General features: G+C 37.4%; 1 protein-coding gene across 1 annotated transcript in view; it reads left to right on the forward strand.

Annotated features, from left to right (window-relative positions):
* CDCA2 (cell division cycle associated 2) overlaps positions 1 to 17,210 on the forward strand; it is a 44,586-nt gene that overhangs the window by 17,468 nt on the left and 9,908 nt on the right. Inside the window, exons 8-13 of the mRNA XM_011360350.2 lie at positions 3,708 to 3,907; positions 5,911 to 5,995; positions 6,449 to 6,693; positions 10,200 to 10,278; positions 11,340 to 11,428; positions 12,378 to 12,515. Of these exons, the coding sequence (XP_011358652.1) occupies positions 3,708 to 3,907; positions 5,911 to 5,995; positions 6,449 to 6,693; positions 10,200 to 10,278; positions 11,340 to 11,428; positions 12,378 to 12,515 (836 nt within the window). The remainder of the gene's footprint in view (positions 1 to 3,707; positions 3,908 to 5,910; positions 5,996 to 6,448; positions 6,694 to 10,199; positions 10,279 to 11,339; positions 11,429 to 12,377; positions 12,516 to 17,210) is intronic.

Consider the following 17,210-nt stretch of genomic DNA (forward strand, 5'->3'; position numbering starts at 1 on the left):
TTTTTTTTTTTTTTTGCTTTAAACAATATGTGTATTTGAGGGGACATAGTTTTTATAGTTACCTAGATAGATACCATTTCTGATGCTCTTCATTTCTTCCAGAAGATCTAAATTTCCCTCTGGTATCATTTCTCCAACCTGAAAAAGAACCTTTTTTAGCATTTTATATAGCGCATATCTTCTCTGACGTCTTAATTTCATTCATACAATGGATGGATAATGCATAGAGCTGGGTTCTGAGTTTGTTACCTAGGTGAAATATGATGCTTTTACCTTTAGCGTTTCTTACCAGTCTTCTTTCTTTATTTTCATGGACTTTATCTTAGGAGTGACATTTTCTTTGACAGTAGTTACAGAATGAGTGAAATGTGATCATTAAGAAACTGTCACCGTACCAAACACCTCCCTGTACAATCTGCCTTAAATGGGAACATCACAAGAGCTAGCATATCCCATTTTAACACCTCGCTAGCCCTAAACAGAAACAATGTATAAAATGGAAAGACAAATCCACCATAGGTGATGAATCCTTGATTAAAGTGCCAATTCCGGTGTTTTAAACTGGTTATATGGTGGCACCCCAGGGGTTATTATATTTCAGACAGTGCAGCTTTAAGAAGAGTGAAAAGATCTTGTAAAGTGGGTTAGAATACACTTAGTTAAGGGCAAGTTTGCGTGTAGAGAGCCCACACGATACCTCTGTTATCTCCCTTGCCCCGTCCACCTCGTCCGTTTTACCTATCTAACCAGAAACCCAGCCTGGTGAATCTCTCTCCCTTTCTGTTCCTGCCCCAGATACATCTGTGCTTAATGTTTTGTATGTCGATATCCTCACCAAGTTTTTCACATCACATGGGCCCTCACCACTGCTTGGCAGGATACTTGCCTCCATTCCTTAATCAGTTTTCTTTCTCACACCTCTTTTCCATCAAGCTTCCAACCCTCCTTATAAACAACAAATTTGTTATTATAAACAAATAATTCTTTAGTATATATATGTCCCATGGATTGTTTTTCTTTTATATCAATGTGCACGTACGTAAGTACTGAGATATAATTAAAGTTTAACTAGGTCTGCTGCATATTTACTTTGCAAGATCTGGCAACCCTACTCGTGGATGTCGATAGAATGTCCTCTGGTGCCACTTGCAGAACCTTGCTGTTTCTATCACGAAGAAAATGAAAGATGTCAGAAGCAAATGTCCTGGTCCTCTCGCCACTAACCCCCCTGCCTCTGTGCAGGTGTGTTCCACCTTCCCCTCCTGTCACGGTGGATCCTCAGGGCGCCTATCTAAGGTCAGCCCCTTCAGTGTGGCCTTTCCCTTTACAAGGACCTTTTGTTTGAGGTGTCCCCTCTTTTCTGAATTGTTCATTTTCCCCATTAACATTCAATGAGCTATAATGTCTCCCATCTTAGACTTGCCCTTGTCCCAGGATTTCTTTCCAGCCAGAATTCCATTTCTTTCTTCTGTACCAAAACTCCCTTTACGGGCAGCCTCCTTGCCTCCCATTCTTTCTTGATCCAACTCCAGATAGGACTTCGTAACCAACAGCCCCCTCCTTGCCATCCCATTGTCATTCTCAGTATATTCCTCTCCCAGAGGTCTCAGAAGCTTTACAGATAGAGCTGACCACGCTCTCCTGTGAACAATGGTTCCTTCACTGGACATCAGGACATAATTCTCTCCTGTTTTCTCCGATTTCACTGGCCATTTCTTCTGTGTATTTTCCTTGTTCCTCCTCTTCCATCCTGACATTTAGATGTTTGAATGCTCCGGGTCCAATGCTTGGACTTTTTTCCTTCTATACTAACTCCCTAGGCGATTCTCACCATCTATGTGCTGTTGACTTCAAATTTAAATATCCGGCCTTGACCTCTTCCCAAAACTCTAAACTGAAGTGCCCACCTGCCTTTACTCATCTCCACACGGATGACTAATAAATTCTCAGACATAACATACTCAAACAGGTCTTAATAATTTTTTCTTCCCCGGTCTGCTCATCTCTATTTTCTTCATCTCAGTAAGCGACACTACCACTCTCCCAGCTGCTTGTGCCAAAAACCTTGGAGTTATCTTGACACCTCCCTTTTTTCAGTTCAACTTACAGTCCCGTTAATAAACGCTGCTGGCCTTCACCACATCGCCCCTCCCAACTGCTATCACCTGGGTCCAGGCTACCATCTCCTCTTGCCTGGTTTATTTTGTGTGTCCTTTTAAGTGCTTTCCTTCTTTCTACCCTTGTCCCCACTCTTTTCTTACAGTCTTTTTTCTACACGGTGGTCAGGGTGCTCCTTTTAAAATGCAAGTCACGCTGTCATTCTTTTTCTTAAAACCTTTCATTGTCTTCCCAATGTACTTAGAATAGTATCCAGTACCCTTTCCACTAGGCCTCACCTGACCGGGTCCTTAGCCTTCTCCTCGAGCTTTTTCAGTCTGTCCTCTTCACACTGGCCTTGTCTGCCTGTAACATGCCAGGTGCGTTCCTATGTCAGGTCTTCGCACTTGGCTTCGTGCATATAGTGTTCTTCCTAGATCTGTGCATGGCTCACTTCCTCATTTTATTCAGGTGCGCCTGCTCATGCTCAGGAAGCTGTCCCTGAACACCCCAAAACAGCAACACCCACCTCCTACCTTATCAGACCGTGTCCCAGTATCTCTACATCATTTTCCTTAATGGCATATATTACTACATGTTGTTATATATACATATCTTTAACTTTTTATTTTGAGATGACTGTAGATTCATATGCATTTGTAAGAAATAATCTAAAGAGATCCAGTATACCTGTCCTCCAGCTCCCCTCCGGGAGCAACATCTTGCATCGCTATAATACAGTGTCACATCCAGGAAATTGACACTGATACAATCCACTGAGGTTTTTTTTCATTTTTTGCCAGTTTTACACGCACTCACTTATGTGTATATTCAGTTTCCTGTAATTTTATCACATAGGTGGGCTCACATGACCACACTGTAGTCAAGATATAGAACTGTTTGTCACAGGATCCCTCGTGCTGTCATTTGACGGGCATGGCTACCTCCTCCTCTCCACTCCTCCCAGTTATTTTATTTCATATTGTCTGTCTGTCCCCTGAACGTATGGGGGCTTTGCGTGTTTTGTTCATCGTTGTATCTCTCTACAAGAGCACCTATCACATCATCAGTACGTAATATACGTTTGTTAAATGTTGATCATAAGGCAGTAGTCTTTTGTGAGAAAATTTGTGGGGAGAGCCTTGCCTTGTTTAGGAGGCACATATGGTTATGTTAATTTTCCGATTTGATAATCTCCCTCCGATCACCCTTACATACGAAAATGCCTCTGACTCCAGCAGTAAAATTGCTCAGTTATTCATTGTTCGTCTCAGGTTAGTTTTATTGTACAAGTCATAGGTGTCATGAGTAGAGGCAGATGAACAGTTAGTAGCTGATTCATGGGCATCTGCTCAGACTTCCACGGCAGCCCAAACTCCCCATTACTGTTACTCTCAGTAGTTAGATTTGAATGGAAATCTGTGACCGGTGCCACTTGTCTGTCTTCTTTTTGTTTGCAAATAAAATCCCAGATGCTACTCCCTTAGCAGGATATATTAGGGTTGAATTTCTTCATAGTGCATTCCATTTGCAAATACATAACATTTTTGGTGTAGAACAAACTGACTCAGATGTCTTCTACCTCCCATGTTTACGCGTTTAATTTGAAGGAATGCAAGTTGCTGACCACATAGAGGGCAGAGGACCAGCTGATGCCGTTTCACCCGACGACTGTCCAGCAGTGAGCACAGGCACAGCTCCTGGGCTCAGGTCGCCAGTTACCCCACTGTGCGAGAGGGACACACCAGCCATAGCACTTCGATCTGTGCTGAAGAAACCCTCCATCAAGCTGTGTCTGGAAAGCCTGCAGGTAAGTGTAGAGGTACATTTCCTAAAGCAGATTGAATAAAAAGATCATTTTGGTTCAAAGCAGTACCTCTGAAATGTTAAATATCATGCTGGTTTGAAAGGAAATGTCTTACCCTATTTTTTCCCCTCCTTTTTTCCCACTTACAGCACTGTCTAGAGTTTCTTTTTCTTCTTTAATTGTCGTTAATTCAGATTATAATATAGCATGTAGAATTTCATATAGGTTGACTGTTTTTATGAGTGTCGTAGTTCTTAATGTGTGAGTCCGTTAGTTATTTCCACCCAAAATATTTGGTCTCAGATACCTCTTTTACAGGAATACATCTTTCTCTAAGCTCAGAAGAGATTTATGGGAACTAGCTGGCATTTATTGAATACTTTCGATGGCCTTCGGACATGTATTATGAACATAAAGAAAAGTATTAGCCCCGTTTTCTACAAGTTTAGGTTTGAGGTTGTCAAATAAACCCAGAACAACCTGATGTTAAAATCCAATAAAATCCAAGATGGGCTGTAAGTGCTATGAAAGTGTGAGAGGGTGGGCTCTGGAGTCAGAGTGCCCAGTTTCAAATCCTGACCCTGAGGTTTAAGAGCTGGGCAAAAGAGTTAACCTTTTTTAATCCTGGTTTTCTTATCTATAAAGGACAATATTAGTAGCTACAGGGTAATTTAAGCCTTAAGTGGGATAATAATGTGAATTTAGCACTACTGCCTGGCAAATGAAAACTAATTTTTTTTCAATCCATAAGCTTTTAAAATACAACTATGCCTAATCTGTTTCTAAAGCTAAAATGAACTAAACTACCTTCTATCTACACGGATATATGTGCAAATGTTATTTTAAATATTTTAATAATTTTTCTGGCTCTAAAGAGCTGATTTAGATCTTTATACAGCACTGCTCATTCAACTCTTCTGTTTGTTTGATCTTCTCAAGAGGACTTAGTAACAGTATTACATAGCAAACATCGAGTCCTGCCACTGAGATCATATGAAGACTTTTACAACTGATGATCTTTTTACTAAGCTTCCCAAAGTTTGGAGGTGTCTACAGTTGGAGTTGTTTGTTAACTTTCATGGTTGTTTTAATTAAAAATAAATCTAAAAGTTAACATGAACTTTGTTTTATAAGTTCATTTATTTCACAAATATTGAAAATGGGCATTTTCCTAGTCAGGAGAATGAAACTGACTCAGGAGATAGTTGACTGGGGAGATTCGTTTGGGGCAGGACTGTTTCTTAGAGATGGTGCTGCTCTTGGAATGGATGTACTGGAGGAAAAGAGTAGCTGTCGAGATCAGTGGCTGGGCAGGTGTTAGAACGAGACTGGACAAGCAGATGGTGAGTTGGAGGTGATGCTCATCCAGCCCGCAGCCCTGGTCCTGCTCCGCCCCAGTGGCCCTGTGGTTAAGCTTGCCCTGTCCTGTTCTAAGGAGTTCACACTGTCCCATCCTCACCAACTCGCCTATTCTGTAATCTTTTGGAGAAGCGCAAAGTGACAAATACTACCCTCTTCCCTTATTTCTAACTCAAGAATATAGTAACATAGATAAGAGATTTTCACACTTATAAAAGCTATAGTTCCTAAACATCCTATTATACCATTTACTTCTTTGTTTTTTTCTTGTTTTAGTGCAATTCTTATACCGCAGACCATTTATGTAGTGTACCTCATCTGACACCATGTACAGTACACTGTCATTTTAGCTAGTCACAGTATACTTCATTTGCCACATCAAAAATGAGGGAATGACTTAACCCACATTATGAATTTCTGTTCTTTAATTTTGGCCTAAAATACTGTTTACTAAAGTAATATCTAGGAGACCCATCTCTTCTTTGTGGCTAATGCCATGGTGTTTTAGCCAGAACAATTATGAAAGAAAAGGTAATTTGCAGTACCATAGTTTTTACCCTTGGCAGCAAAAGATTCAGTTGTCATTCTTAATGACTCTGTACATGTTTATATATGTAAAATTATTCACCGAAGTTTATTTTATTTAGGAACACTGTGACAACCTCTGCGATAATGGGACTCATCCAAGCTTAATCTCAAACCTTACAAACTGTTGCAGAGAACAAAAAGCAGGTTAGAAATTCATATTTATTTTGAAGCCTGGGGATATCATTGTCTTGTTATAAAAAATCTGATATAGTATGTGGTATTTTCAGTGATCTGCTAATGCCTTGATGCTTCTGAAATTGCATTGGAATGAAGAATAGTTGGGAAGGATGGAATTTCTTTGGAGGGTCTCAGAGTGGTCTGCCCATTTCATCGATTTTTGCTTAATGGTGAAACTTGTAAAGGACGTTGATATTCCAATCTTGTAAACTTCTAAGATGCTCATGCAAAATTTACTTTAAAATCTATTACCATATCTTAATTGGAAATACTGCTTCTCTCTTTCATTTTGAATTTTTTTCTCTACGAACTTTTATACCAATGATAGCTGAATCTAATTATGTTAAAAGATGATAAACATGTCTTTTAGATAAGAAATTTAGCTTAATTTTTAATATATTTCTGTTTAATAATCTCTAGAAGGTCAAGAAAATTATAAAGTTCCAATCTTTATTAATATGAAGAAGAGGAAGAGAGTTACTTTTGGGGAGGACCTAAGCCCTGAAGTGTTTGATGAATCTTTGCCAGCAAATACTCCACTACGTAAAGGAGAAACACCTGTTCGCAAAAAGGATTTGAGTAGCGCCAGTCCCCTGCTATTTGAACAGTCTCCAGTCTCTGAACCATTACCTCAGCCAAATTTTGATGACAAGGGGGAGAATCTTGTAAGTGTGAAAAATTTAGAACAAACTTGTTTATATTTTAATCATCTATATTATGTGAGCAATAATTATGCTTTGAAATCATGAAATGGCCTAAACGATGTGTCGTGGTTTAAATGAATGCATTTTCCTAGGTAGGTTATTACCAGTTTTCTATTAAAAATACTTCCATGACTCCTTATACATAGCATATTTCATGGAACCTATGTACCAAAGTATGTATACCAGTTTGGACTCAGCTGCAGTATAAATGATTTTATTTTTAACCATACCTTTGTAAGTCTTGTGTATTAAACATACTTATTTAAAATAGCTTAGTAGAAAAAGATGACTTAAACATTTTTAGTTTATTAGTGAGGTTTGAACATTTTTCACATGTTTATAGACCATTTGAATTTCTTCTCTTGAGAATTGCCTATTAAATCCTTACCCATTTTTATACTGGGGGCATCATTCATTCTCTTGCTATTATACTTTGAAATAAGAGTATTTTACTTTGGGCCAGGATGGATTGACAAGGACCTAATTTATACTCCCATAAGAAACAACTAATAAACTGGAGAAAATACACGAAACAGTGGTTCTCAGACATTCAGCATCAGGCAGCACAAGACAGTAATCGCTGAGTGGGGTAATAAATGAGGTGAGCCTGCAAGAGCCCCACTTACTACCCGGGCTGAATTTCCAGGCCACAGCACAGGGACAGGTTATCTCAGTGGAGCCTGGCAGTCTTCATGAGTTAAGAAGATGCAGTTGGGGTCTGGGAAGGCAGAGGAGGCTGGAGTTCACAGGGCTAAGTACCAAAGAGAAGAGAGCTGCACAGAGTGCTCTGGACATCCAAAACAGGGCCTGCCTCACTCTTCAGCTGAATACAAGTTAACAGGTTTTCGTGAGTAAACTTCCCAAGGTGGAGAAAGAACTACCCAAATGGAGCAGAGGGATCAATTCCTAGAGCTCACACAGAGGCAGGAAGAGTCTTCCCACCAACCTGGGTAGAAAAACCTTGTAATTCAAAGGGGGTGTTGAGTACTCTGGAGAGTACTGCCTCATTAGTGGAACAGAATTAGGCTAAAAGCCTACCAAAGCTTAAAAGCAAGCCTGAAAGGATCCAACTTGTATTAAAGTACTTAATTGCATTGTATAACAAAGCTCAAGAATAACAAAACTAGCACCAAACAGTGTTAAATTAAAAATGTCTGACATTCAGTTAAAAATCAATAGATGTGTTGGAAAAGATGCCTTGAACAAGATTAGTGAAATTGAAAATGTGGCAATAGAAATTATTCTTAATGAAACACAGAAAGAAAAAGAACAACTGAACAAGAAAGAGCAGACAGTCCGAGATCTGGGACAACTTTAAGTGGCATAATATACATGTAATTAGAGTCCTCAAAAGAGTGGAGAAACAGAGGAACAGGAAAAATATTTGAAAAATAGTGGTTGAAAAATTACCCAATTTGATAAAATTATTAATCCATAGATCCTAATGTTCAACAAATTTCCAATGCAAGACACATGAAGAGAAAAGTATACCCAAACACATTGCTTAAAATCAATGGTAAACGGCCTAAAAGGAGCCAGAGAAAACATACACGGCATAAAGAAAAACAAATAGTAGACAGTGCGATAACATCTTCTAAAGATGTACTTGTAGGGGGGAAAAATCCTATCAACCTAGAATTCTACATTCAGTGAAACTATCTTTCAGAACAAAGGTGAATTAAAGGCTTTCTCATACATATGAAAGCTGGAAGAACGTATTACTATAGCAGTTTAGCATTAAAGGAAATGTTGAAGTCCTTTAGTAAAAAGGAAAATGATTTCAGGTGGAAATCTGCATCTAACAAAGGAATGAAGAGCACTAAAAATGTTAAATATGCAAGCAAATATAATAGACTTGTTTTTATTATTATTAATCTCCATAAAAGATAATTGTTCAAAGCAAGAGTAACAACAGTATTGTTTGGTTTGTAACCTACGTAAATAAAAAATGCGATGAAAATAACATGGCATAAAAGCTGGGAGGTGTTCTTAGGCTGTACACAAAGTGGTGTAAGTTAAAGAGGTAAGCCGTAAACTGTAAACCACTTTACAACAAGAAAACAATGTGTGAGACGCTGCTAAAGGGAAATTTAAGTAAACATGCCTAGAGGGAAATTTACAAAAATTTAAAGCCTATATTGAAAAATAAGAGATAGCTCAAATTAATCTCAACTTCCTCATTAAGAAACTAGAAAAAGAAAAGCAAATTAAAGCAAAGTAAGCAGAAGAAAGGAAATAAAGATAAAAGAAGAAATGAATAGAAAAAAACAGTGGAGAAAAATCTTTGAAATCAAAAGATTGCGATTTAAAAAAATGTTAGTAAACTTCTAATCAGACAAGTCAGGAAAAAAGGAGACTACTCAAATTACCAATATAAGGAATGTGAGAGGTGACATAACTATACATGCTAATATAGTAAAAGGATAATAGAATATTATGAACAACTTTATGCCAATAAATTCACCAACTTAGATAAACTAGACTTATTCCTTGAAAGACACAAACTACCAAATCTCACTCAAGAAGACTAGATTACCCCATTAGCCCTATATCAAGTAAAGAAATTTAGTTAAACCTTCCCATAAGGAAAACTACATATCCAGATGATTTTACTAATGAATTCTACCAAACATTTAAGGAAGATATAATACTAATTCTATGTACAGTTTTCCAAACAAATTGAGGAGGTGGGACTATTTCCCAATTCATTAATCTCAACAATGAGACAGACATTGTAAGAAAAGAAAACTGTCCTCATGAACATATAAAAAAATACATCATGACCAAGTAAGATTTAACCTAGAGATGCCAAGATGGTTTAATATTTGGAAAACAATCTGTGCAATTTACCATATGAACAGACTAAGACAACATATGGTCATCTCAGTAGATGCAGAAAAAGCATTTGACAATATCCAGCATTTGAGCAAACTGGTGAAAAAAAGACTTTCTTTACCCTGATAAATTTATCAGTAAAAAATCAACAGCTACCTTCATAATGGCAATTACATGGGAAAGAAAAGGTTTGACATCTGCATTTATATTGCCATTTTACCCTGAGATTCCCCTGAATGATACTGTAATGGATAAGGTGGTACTTCTTAATGGATTGTCTTACTTACTTTTATAGGAGTTAGGGCATGGGATTTTAAATAAACCAAAAATTAGCATTAGTGAATCATTATGGCTACTCTCACTTAAAGTTTTATTTTTATTTTGGTGGATTATAGTTAGTAAACACAGTTTCATTAAAGATGGTTGGTAAATATTATAAAATATATTTGCCTTTATATCCAATATTATTGTTGTGCCTTTGCTTTTTCATTTTTAATCTTTTCATGATTTCTTATCTTTATGCTTGTTACAGTTCCACCCACAAAAATAAGTCCTTATTATTTTGGGTACATTATTTATATGTCCACTGAATTTAATGATGTCTAATTTCTACTTTTTTTTTCTTTGTTTAGGAAAACATAGAACCTCTTCAGGTATCATTTGCTGTTCCGAGTCCTCTTAGTAAGTCTTCAGTATTGGAGAGTCTTTCAGGTACTCACTTTTGTTTATCTTATAATCATAAATGTCATTTGCAATATGTGTTTTTGTTTATCTTATAATCATAAATGTCATTTGCAATATGTGTGTATACAAAACAATCTCCTATTTTCTTTTTAAACTTTTATTTTTATTATAACAATGCTTACTTGGTTTTAAAAACCAAATAGTATAGAAAAGCTTGTAAGAAGTCCATTTTCCTTCCAAGTCTCACACTTTATAATTACACACATTTAACTTATATGGAAGCTCCTTTGCACAGTTTGCACAAATGAAATGATACCGGTCATAAGGGTCATTCTTAAATATCCAAAATTGTCCATCCGCATTTACATGACATCCTAGGTACATGTACTTTCCAAGATCTCTGGGTTTTTTTCGATAATGATAAAGGCAACAAAGATCTCAGCCCTTTCCTGACAAACTGGCTTGCAAATGTCATGGGGAAAACACAGGATGGGAACCATTATTCATGTCTCTCTCCTTGTCAAACTCCTTTAATGGCTTTTCATTGGCCGTGGGACACAAACTAAGCTTATTAGCACAGAATCCGAGACATTCAGTATTTAGTTAAAGCTAAAATTTGAAGTATAGTCTGTCACGTTCTGAGGCCTATACTCTTTAACACATTATACTGCTTTTCATTTATAGCATTAAAAGTGATGAAACTAAAATTTTCCTGAACTTTGTAAAATAAAGTTTTTCAGGATCATTTTAATGCTCTTTACTGCGATTTCATCGTACAAAATGTAGCTTGGTGTAAATAATAGACATGAGTGAAAATATGGGTATTTATTGTAATATAATTTAATCTGTTAGCAAGGTAATATGTTCTAGTCTCCATGAAAAGTGGCGAAAGTTTCTGGGTTATTCAAATAAACTTAAAGTTTTGAAAAATTTATATGAATCTCAAAATGTATTTGTCTTGGTATTCTGTTAAGATATGATACTAAAGCAAAGGTGAGTATCCCAAAGAGTATGCAGTGGATCTGAAAGACGGTGGATCTTGTAACTTCTGTTAGTTACCCTAATCTTGCTTGTATCTGGCTCATCAGGCACAGATACCTACAGCTCTTCAAATAACCAGGAGAAAATATCCTCCTGTAAGAGAGGTAGAAGAACACGGACCTCCAACAGAAGAACTGTAAGTGTTTGTACTTGGTACAACGTATTTTTAAATCTTGCAATAGATTTTTTTTTTCCTTTTTTCATGACCAAATGATTATGGGTAAAATCTTGGCTTGATTAGTGTCATTAAATGTTAATACTGTATCTTCCCTGGTACGTAACCCAGGGTAGTAATGTTTTCCTGATTTTGTTTTAATTCTGTGAGAAGAAAAATCCAATGAAATAAGGTGCTTTCAGAGTTTATGTTAATGTGGAAGGTACTCTGTTTGAAAGCTTTTTGGGATCTGTGGAGTTTTATGAATTTTATTGAGGTACAAAGTGAAGAAGAGTAGAATATAATTAGCAGAGCCAGAAAATGACACAAATGTAATCTTTTTTAAAACCGTACTTTGTTTCGTGTGGTTTTTTAACACAAGGTTTTAGCTATTTTCAGTATGAGCATAGTTTTCACTGAATTCATGTCCTTTGCTGTTTTATTAAATTAGATAAAATTGGATTTTTGTCTGTGCGTCATATTGTATAAACATATAGTATACTGTTACAGGATTTTAGGCTGATATTATTGGATAATAAACCCAGAATTCAAACTTATATAATCTAATAGTTCATGATTTTTTTCCCATAGCCTAAAGGCAGTAATGCTCAATAAATATTGCGATGAATGAATAAATCAACTAATTCTTAAGTTTGATCTTTCATCCTTAAAATAATTGGTCAGAGTGCATATATTTCTGGGTCTGTTTGATAGATCAAAAATTTGTAATCGCTTTTGTTTATCTTATAATCATAAATGTAACCATTTGAGGTGCTAGGTTGGTTAAAATAATTCTAATGGTGTTTGAATTAAATGGAAATGGGATATAAAAATGGTAGAAGCAGCATGGAAAGAAAATAAGCGAGAGGACACAGATTAAAATAGAACTACTTGTGTTTTATGTTATTCCTATTTTAAATTTTCTTTATAGCAATTGAGTAGTTTTTCAGAAGAGAGCGTTTGCAGTTTATTGAATACAGAAGCTCAGCCTTGTAAAGAAAACAAAAGTAAGAGGAGGAAATGTCAAGAAAGCGAGCACACCGACAGAACACTTCCTAAAAAGAGTCGGGTGAGTGTGTTTAAAGATACAGCGAAGAGTAGAAGTGCATTTCTTTGTTGTGTGGTTAAGAGAACATGCAAACAAAATTTTTCTAGTTAATTACCTGAGGGCCATTTTCGCATCTTCTTCGTTGTGTTCCGTGGATCCAGAACAGTAAATTATCCGCACTCCAATGCTAAATTGATTCTTATCTCTGAATCTAATCTAACTTTACCCTATTTGGGGACTCCTCAGATTTCCTAGTCGAGGATGAGTGTACCATCTGCCACTCGTTTGACCTTGGTTCTGTCAGTGGCTTGATCACTTCCTCATGCTTGAAGAAGAACTTAGAAACTAAGCTCTCCGTCTTCTTCAACGCGTCAAGGCCTGTCCTGGCTCAGATGACTTCACCGTCTCTTAATGAATAGCCGATCTAGCCCTTTAACCCAGTTCCTAGTCCCCCTCCCTTCGATGATCTGGACCTTCCTTTGCCACACCCCGAGCTTGTTAATAGCTAAGCCCTTCTCTCTTTTAATAATGTGCATTTATATGTCCCGTTCTCTGACCCGACCTCCTGTCCACCCAGCGCTCTCACTTCCTTCCTCATGCCTCTGCCAGTTCTAATAATCTGACTCTCTTTTTACCCTCCAGCTTTTAAATATCCCTTAATTTCCAGTTTCCTTTCTCATTCTAAACCCCAGTGACCTGTTATCAACCACTCTTGTCAGTAATCTCAGTTCTTCCTTCCTTTCATTCCACTTCAACTCTGAATGAATGAATCTAACCACGATCCCCTCCCCATCTAACATCACCGCTGAGGGACTCCAACAGGTGTTTCTACAAATCCGTTGTTCCACATATTATCTGCCGTGCTGTCTCGTTCTCCACCACTCCGCCACTTCACTTTAATTATTTTGCAAGTTATTTAGTAACTTAGTGACCAGAATCCAGTGCGTCCTTTGAGGTCTTGTTCTTACTCAACATCTCAGCAACACTTGACGTTATCAAAAACATTCTTTTACAGTCTTCATTAAAGTTTTATTCTTTTCCATCCATCCTTAGATGTTTGTGTTACCCAGCATTCTATTCTTTGCCCTTTCAAACTCTGTATTTTCTGGATGGTTTTATACGCAGCATGCTTGATGACTCCTGAATCTCTCTGATCTATAAACATATGTTCATCTGCCTGCTAGACATCTCTTCTCAAACCATCCTGTATACACCTAAAAATGTCCACATTTCCAAAACTAAACTTCAGTTTCACCCCAATATACAGAATGGTTAGTAAACTTCTTTTCTGCTCCATAAAACAAAAACTGTTTCCTCACTTGGTTTAAACATGGCACAAACACCCCCAAGTCAGCAGAGTAAGAAGAAACTGGGTGTTTTTCTGATTCAGTCCCCTTTTTTGGGTCACATACTCCTTCGAAAGAGCCCTTTGCTGTAAAACTATATATACATTAAGTTTAAAAATATGCATACATTTTATTTTATTGCATTAGAAATTGGTTTCCCTCATTTCTATATCTACTACTTCATATAAAATCAATTACCGGAAAGTTCAAAAAGGGTCGTCGAGTATTAAGTTTTGCTCCAACCCCTCCAAGGACCCCCACTGAATCAAAATAATTAATAAAATAGGAGGAATAGACTTAGAATAACAATGAAAAGAGGAAGGAAATGAGTAGGGGTATTAAGCAACAGATGATAGGCTTCGGTGAATTTCTAGAAGACAAAGCAGATGGGAGCATGTCAACAGATAAAAGAGGTGGAAAGATTTACAGCTCAGAATGTGCTAGGAGGGAGCAAGAGAGGCGCCGGGGAGCCCGCCCGGCCCTCAGGACCCCAGGAGACTCCAGGCCCAGTATTGGCAGACACAGTATATGGTGAGAGTGAGAGGTGCTAGTGAAAAACAGATTAATTGAAGTCCTATATAAGAAACAATTTCCACCCGTCGGCACCCCACCCCCGTCTCCCAGCTTGAAGCTCAGAACAGATGTTGTCATCTAGGTTAAAACCTTTATTATGATATTTGGAAAGTCCCCCAATTTTAACAGCTCTTGCTCTAAAGCAAGGCCTGCAATTGACACGCCCCATTCTCCCTCTGTGTCCCACACAGAGTCCCTAGTAGAAATTACTATGCAGGAAAGAGACAGCGGGAAAGCAGAGGAAACCCATACCAATTTCCATTCTTTTCTTAAGAATCAGACAACTGAGTAGAACGAACTGCAAGACAGGCCAATATTAAAAGGTTGAAAAACTGACCCCAGGGAGAAATGTTTTTCAGGTAATGAAACTTTATAAAAAATAAATATTTGGATGTAGTCATATTTAAGAAAGTATCTTCTGTGACAAACTAAAAAGAGGATGCTAGGAAAAAGGAGCAGCAAAAAAGTATTTGCGAAACATATTAGTAGTCAGACTAGAGAATGAAATTAAGGCGAGTCTCCCAGAAGGCAGAGCAAAATAGAGACAAACTAGTAAAAAGAGACATGGAAGACCAATCTATGAGACTTCATAGGGATCTCAGAAAAGGAAAACAGAGTGGAAGAAATTGTCAAAAGATTTTTCAGAACTGAAGAAAGGAGTCTTCAGGTTTAAAGGGCCTCCTGAATGCCTAAAACAATGAAAAAACGCCAGGACTTGGACATGTCCTTGTGAAATTAAGCAGTAAGGATAAGGAGACAAGTTTACCTACCAGGAAATAGAGTGGTACCAAGTTTAAGAAAAGTCTGATGCTGAAGGAATACTCAACAGGACATTTAAAGCTGTGGAACAAAAATATATGTATCAGCCCATCACTCTAGATCTAGCCAAATTTAATTAAGTGTAAAATACAAAGTAAACACATTCAGACATTTCCGGGACTCTGAAAGTTTTTCTTTGGCTATTACTGGAGGAGGTACTCAAGCAAAATCAGGAAGTAAGCTTGAGAATTCAAGACATCGTAGCTATAATAATATAAGAGAGCAATGCAAGAGAAATCTCTGATGATAGCTGTTCAGCCAGCCTAGATCAGCCAGTCTAAATCTGAGCAAGGAAAGCGTGTTCCAGGGAGAAAGTCTCTGATGGGAATGTTTTTGGAGATGGAGCCTTTAAAGTGGTGTTTAAGTTAAAATGAGGCCCTTAGAATGGTCCCTAATCCAGCTTGACTGGTATCCTTTTGAGAAGAAATTTGGACACAAAAGGAGACACCAGGGTACACACTCAGGGAGAAGACCTTGGGAAGAGGCAGCAGGAGGGCAGCCATCTGTATACCAGGGAGAGGCCTCAGAGGACACCAACCCTTCCAAGACCTTCGTCTTAGACTTCTAGCTTCCAGAATTGTGAGAACATAATATTGGTTAAGCCACACAGTCTGTGTTGTTTTGTTACAGCAGCTAATCTGACAAACTAATACACTACCTTTTTTATCTGAGAAAATAGGGAACATTTTAAAATAATAATAAATACATGTGTACACACACACAAAACCTTTTTAATTAAAAAAAAAAAAGTGGAAGAATAAGGCAAAAACAAAAACTGGTTACCTACAGGGAGAAGCAACAGGAGGGAAGAGGAAGGAATGAAAGCTATATTTACTTGACTGTCTTTTTCCTTTCGACATTGATCTGTGTAAATGTTTCACGTGACTCTAAAACAAATGAAATTTGGGTAAAAGAACAATCTCTAGAAATTGAAAACAAAATGAAACGAGTTATCTTAACTGTATATCAAGTTGGTGGCTCAACCTCACAAAGTTTTCTCAGACTTAGAAATTTGAAAAATCCCAGTGGGATATATCCTAAGGACAGAAATAAGTGTAAAGATATCTTAAACAATACGAAGTACTCAGATGATGGAAGAATTCATCTAGAATCAAGAAAATAAGCAGTTTTTTTAACTGTCATTAGGAATCCAGACTTCTCACTGTGAGACAGAAAACAATTTCAAATCAAATTCAAAACCTTGCTAGACAAAATTCGAATGGGAAATATAAGTATGAAATTATGTTTTTTCACTTAAAATAATTTTCTAGCTCTTTTGATAAGGCTTAGAAGCAGTGAACATCCCTGGTACCTAGATGGACCTAGATTTGCTGTCTCTAAATACCATTTTCTACTAAAAACTATCAGAGTTCTTTAGTGAAATGGCCACTTTCAGATTTACAGCAACAGATGTAGGAGATGAGCCTAGGTCTGTCCCAGTGTGCAAGCCAGAAAGCTGACGAGACTACTGGGTTCCCGTTAGAGGACAAGACCATCTAGAAGGGGCTACCACGGACCCAAAGTGGGACAGTGTGACCATCAGCAATAATGATTGCAGTAGATTGAAACACAAACATCAATTATGAAAAAACACTTAAGTTCATAATAATAACAAAACCTAAAGGCCACCTTAGAAGCTGTCGAGGACATCAACTCATTTTTCCAAAAACTAGAAAATAAAGTTTGAACTCTATTTTAAGTAAATAACTAATGAAGAATTTCCACTAATAAGTAAAAATGACATGTTCACGAAAGCTTTTGAACGTTAGGTAGAAGGCTGATGGGGGTGGGGGTGTGATGGATGGATCGGACGGAACACCTGAGCCCAGTGCATTCACAATGCCACAGAAGGAGAGTGGGTCTCCTGATGCCATCAGGAAATGTACAACCATCCATGAAAGACTCTTTCCAAAAAATAATTAAAACTGAATCCTAATGAAGCCTACATCTAATGACCAGTTATAAGAAGTACAGGGGA

The sequence above is a fragment of the Pteropus vampyrus genome, unplaced genomic scaffold (assembly GCF_000151845.1).
Source record: "Pteropus vampyrus isolate Shadow unplaced genomic scaffold, Pvam_2.0 Scaffold53, whole genome shotgun sequence".
NCBI lineage: Eukaryota > Metazoa > Chordata > Mammalia > Chiroptera > Pteropodidae > Pteropus > Pteropus vampyrus.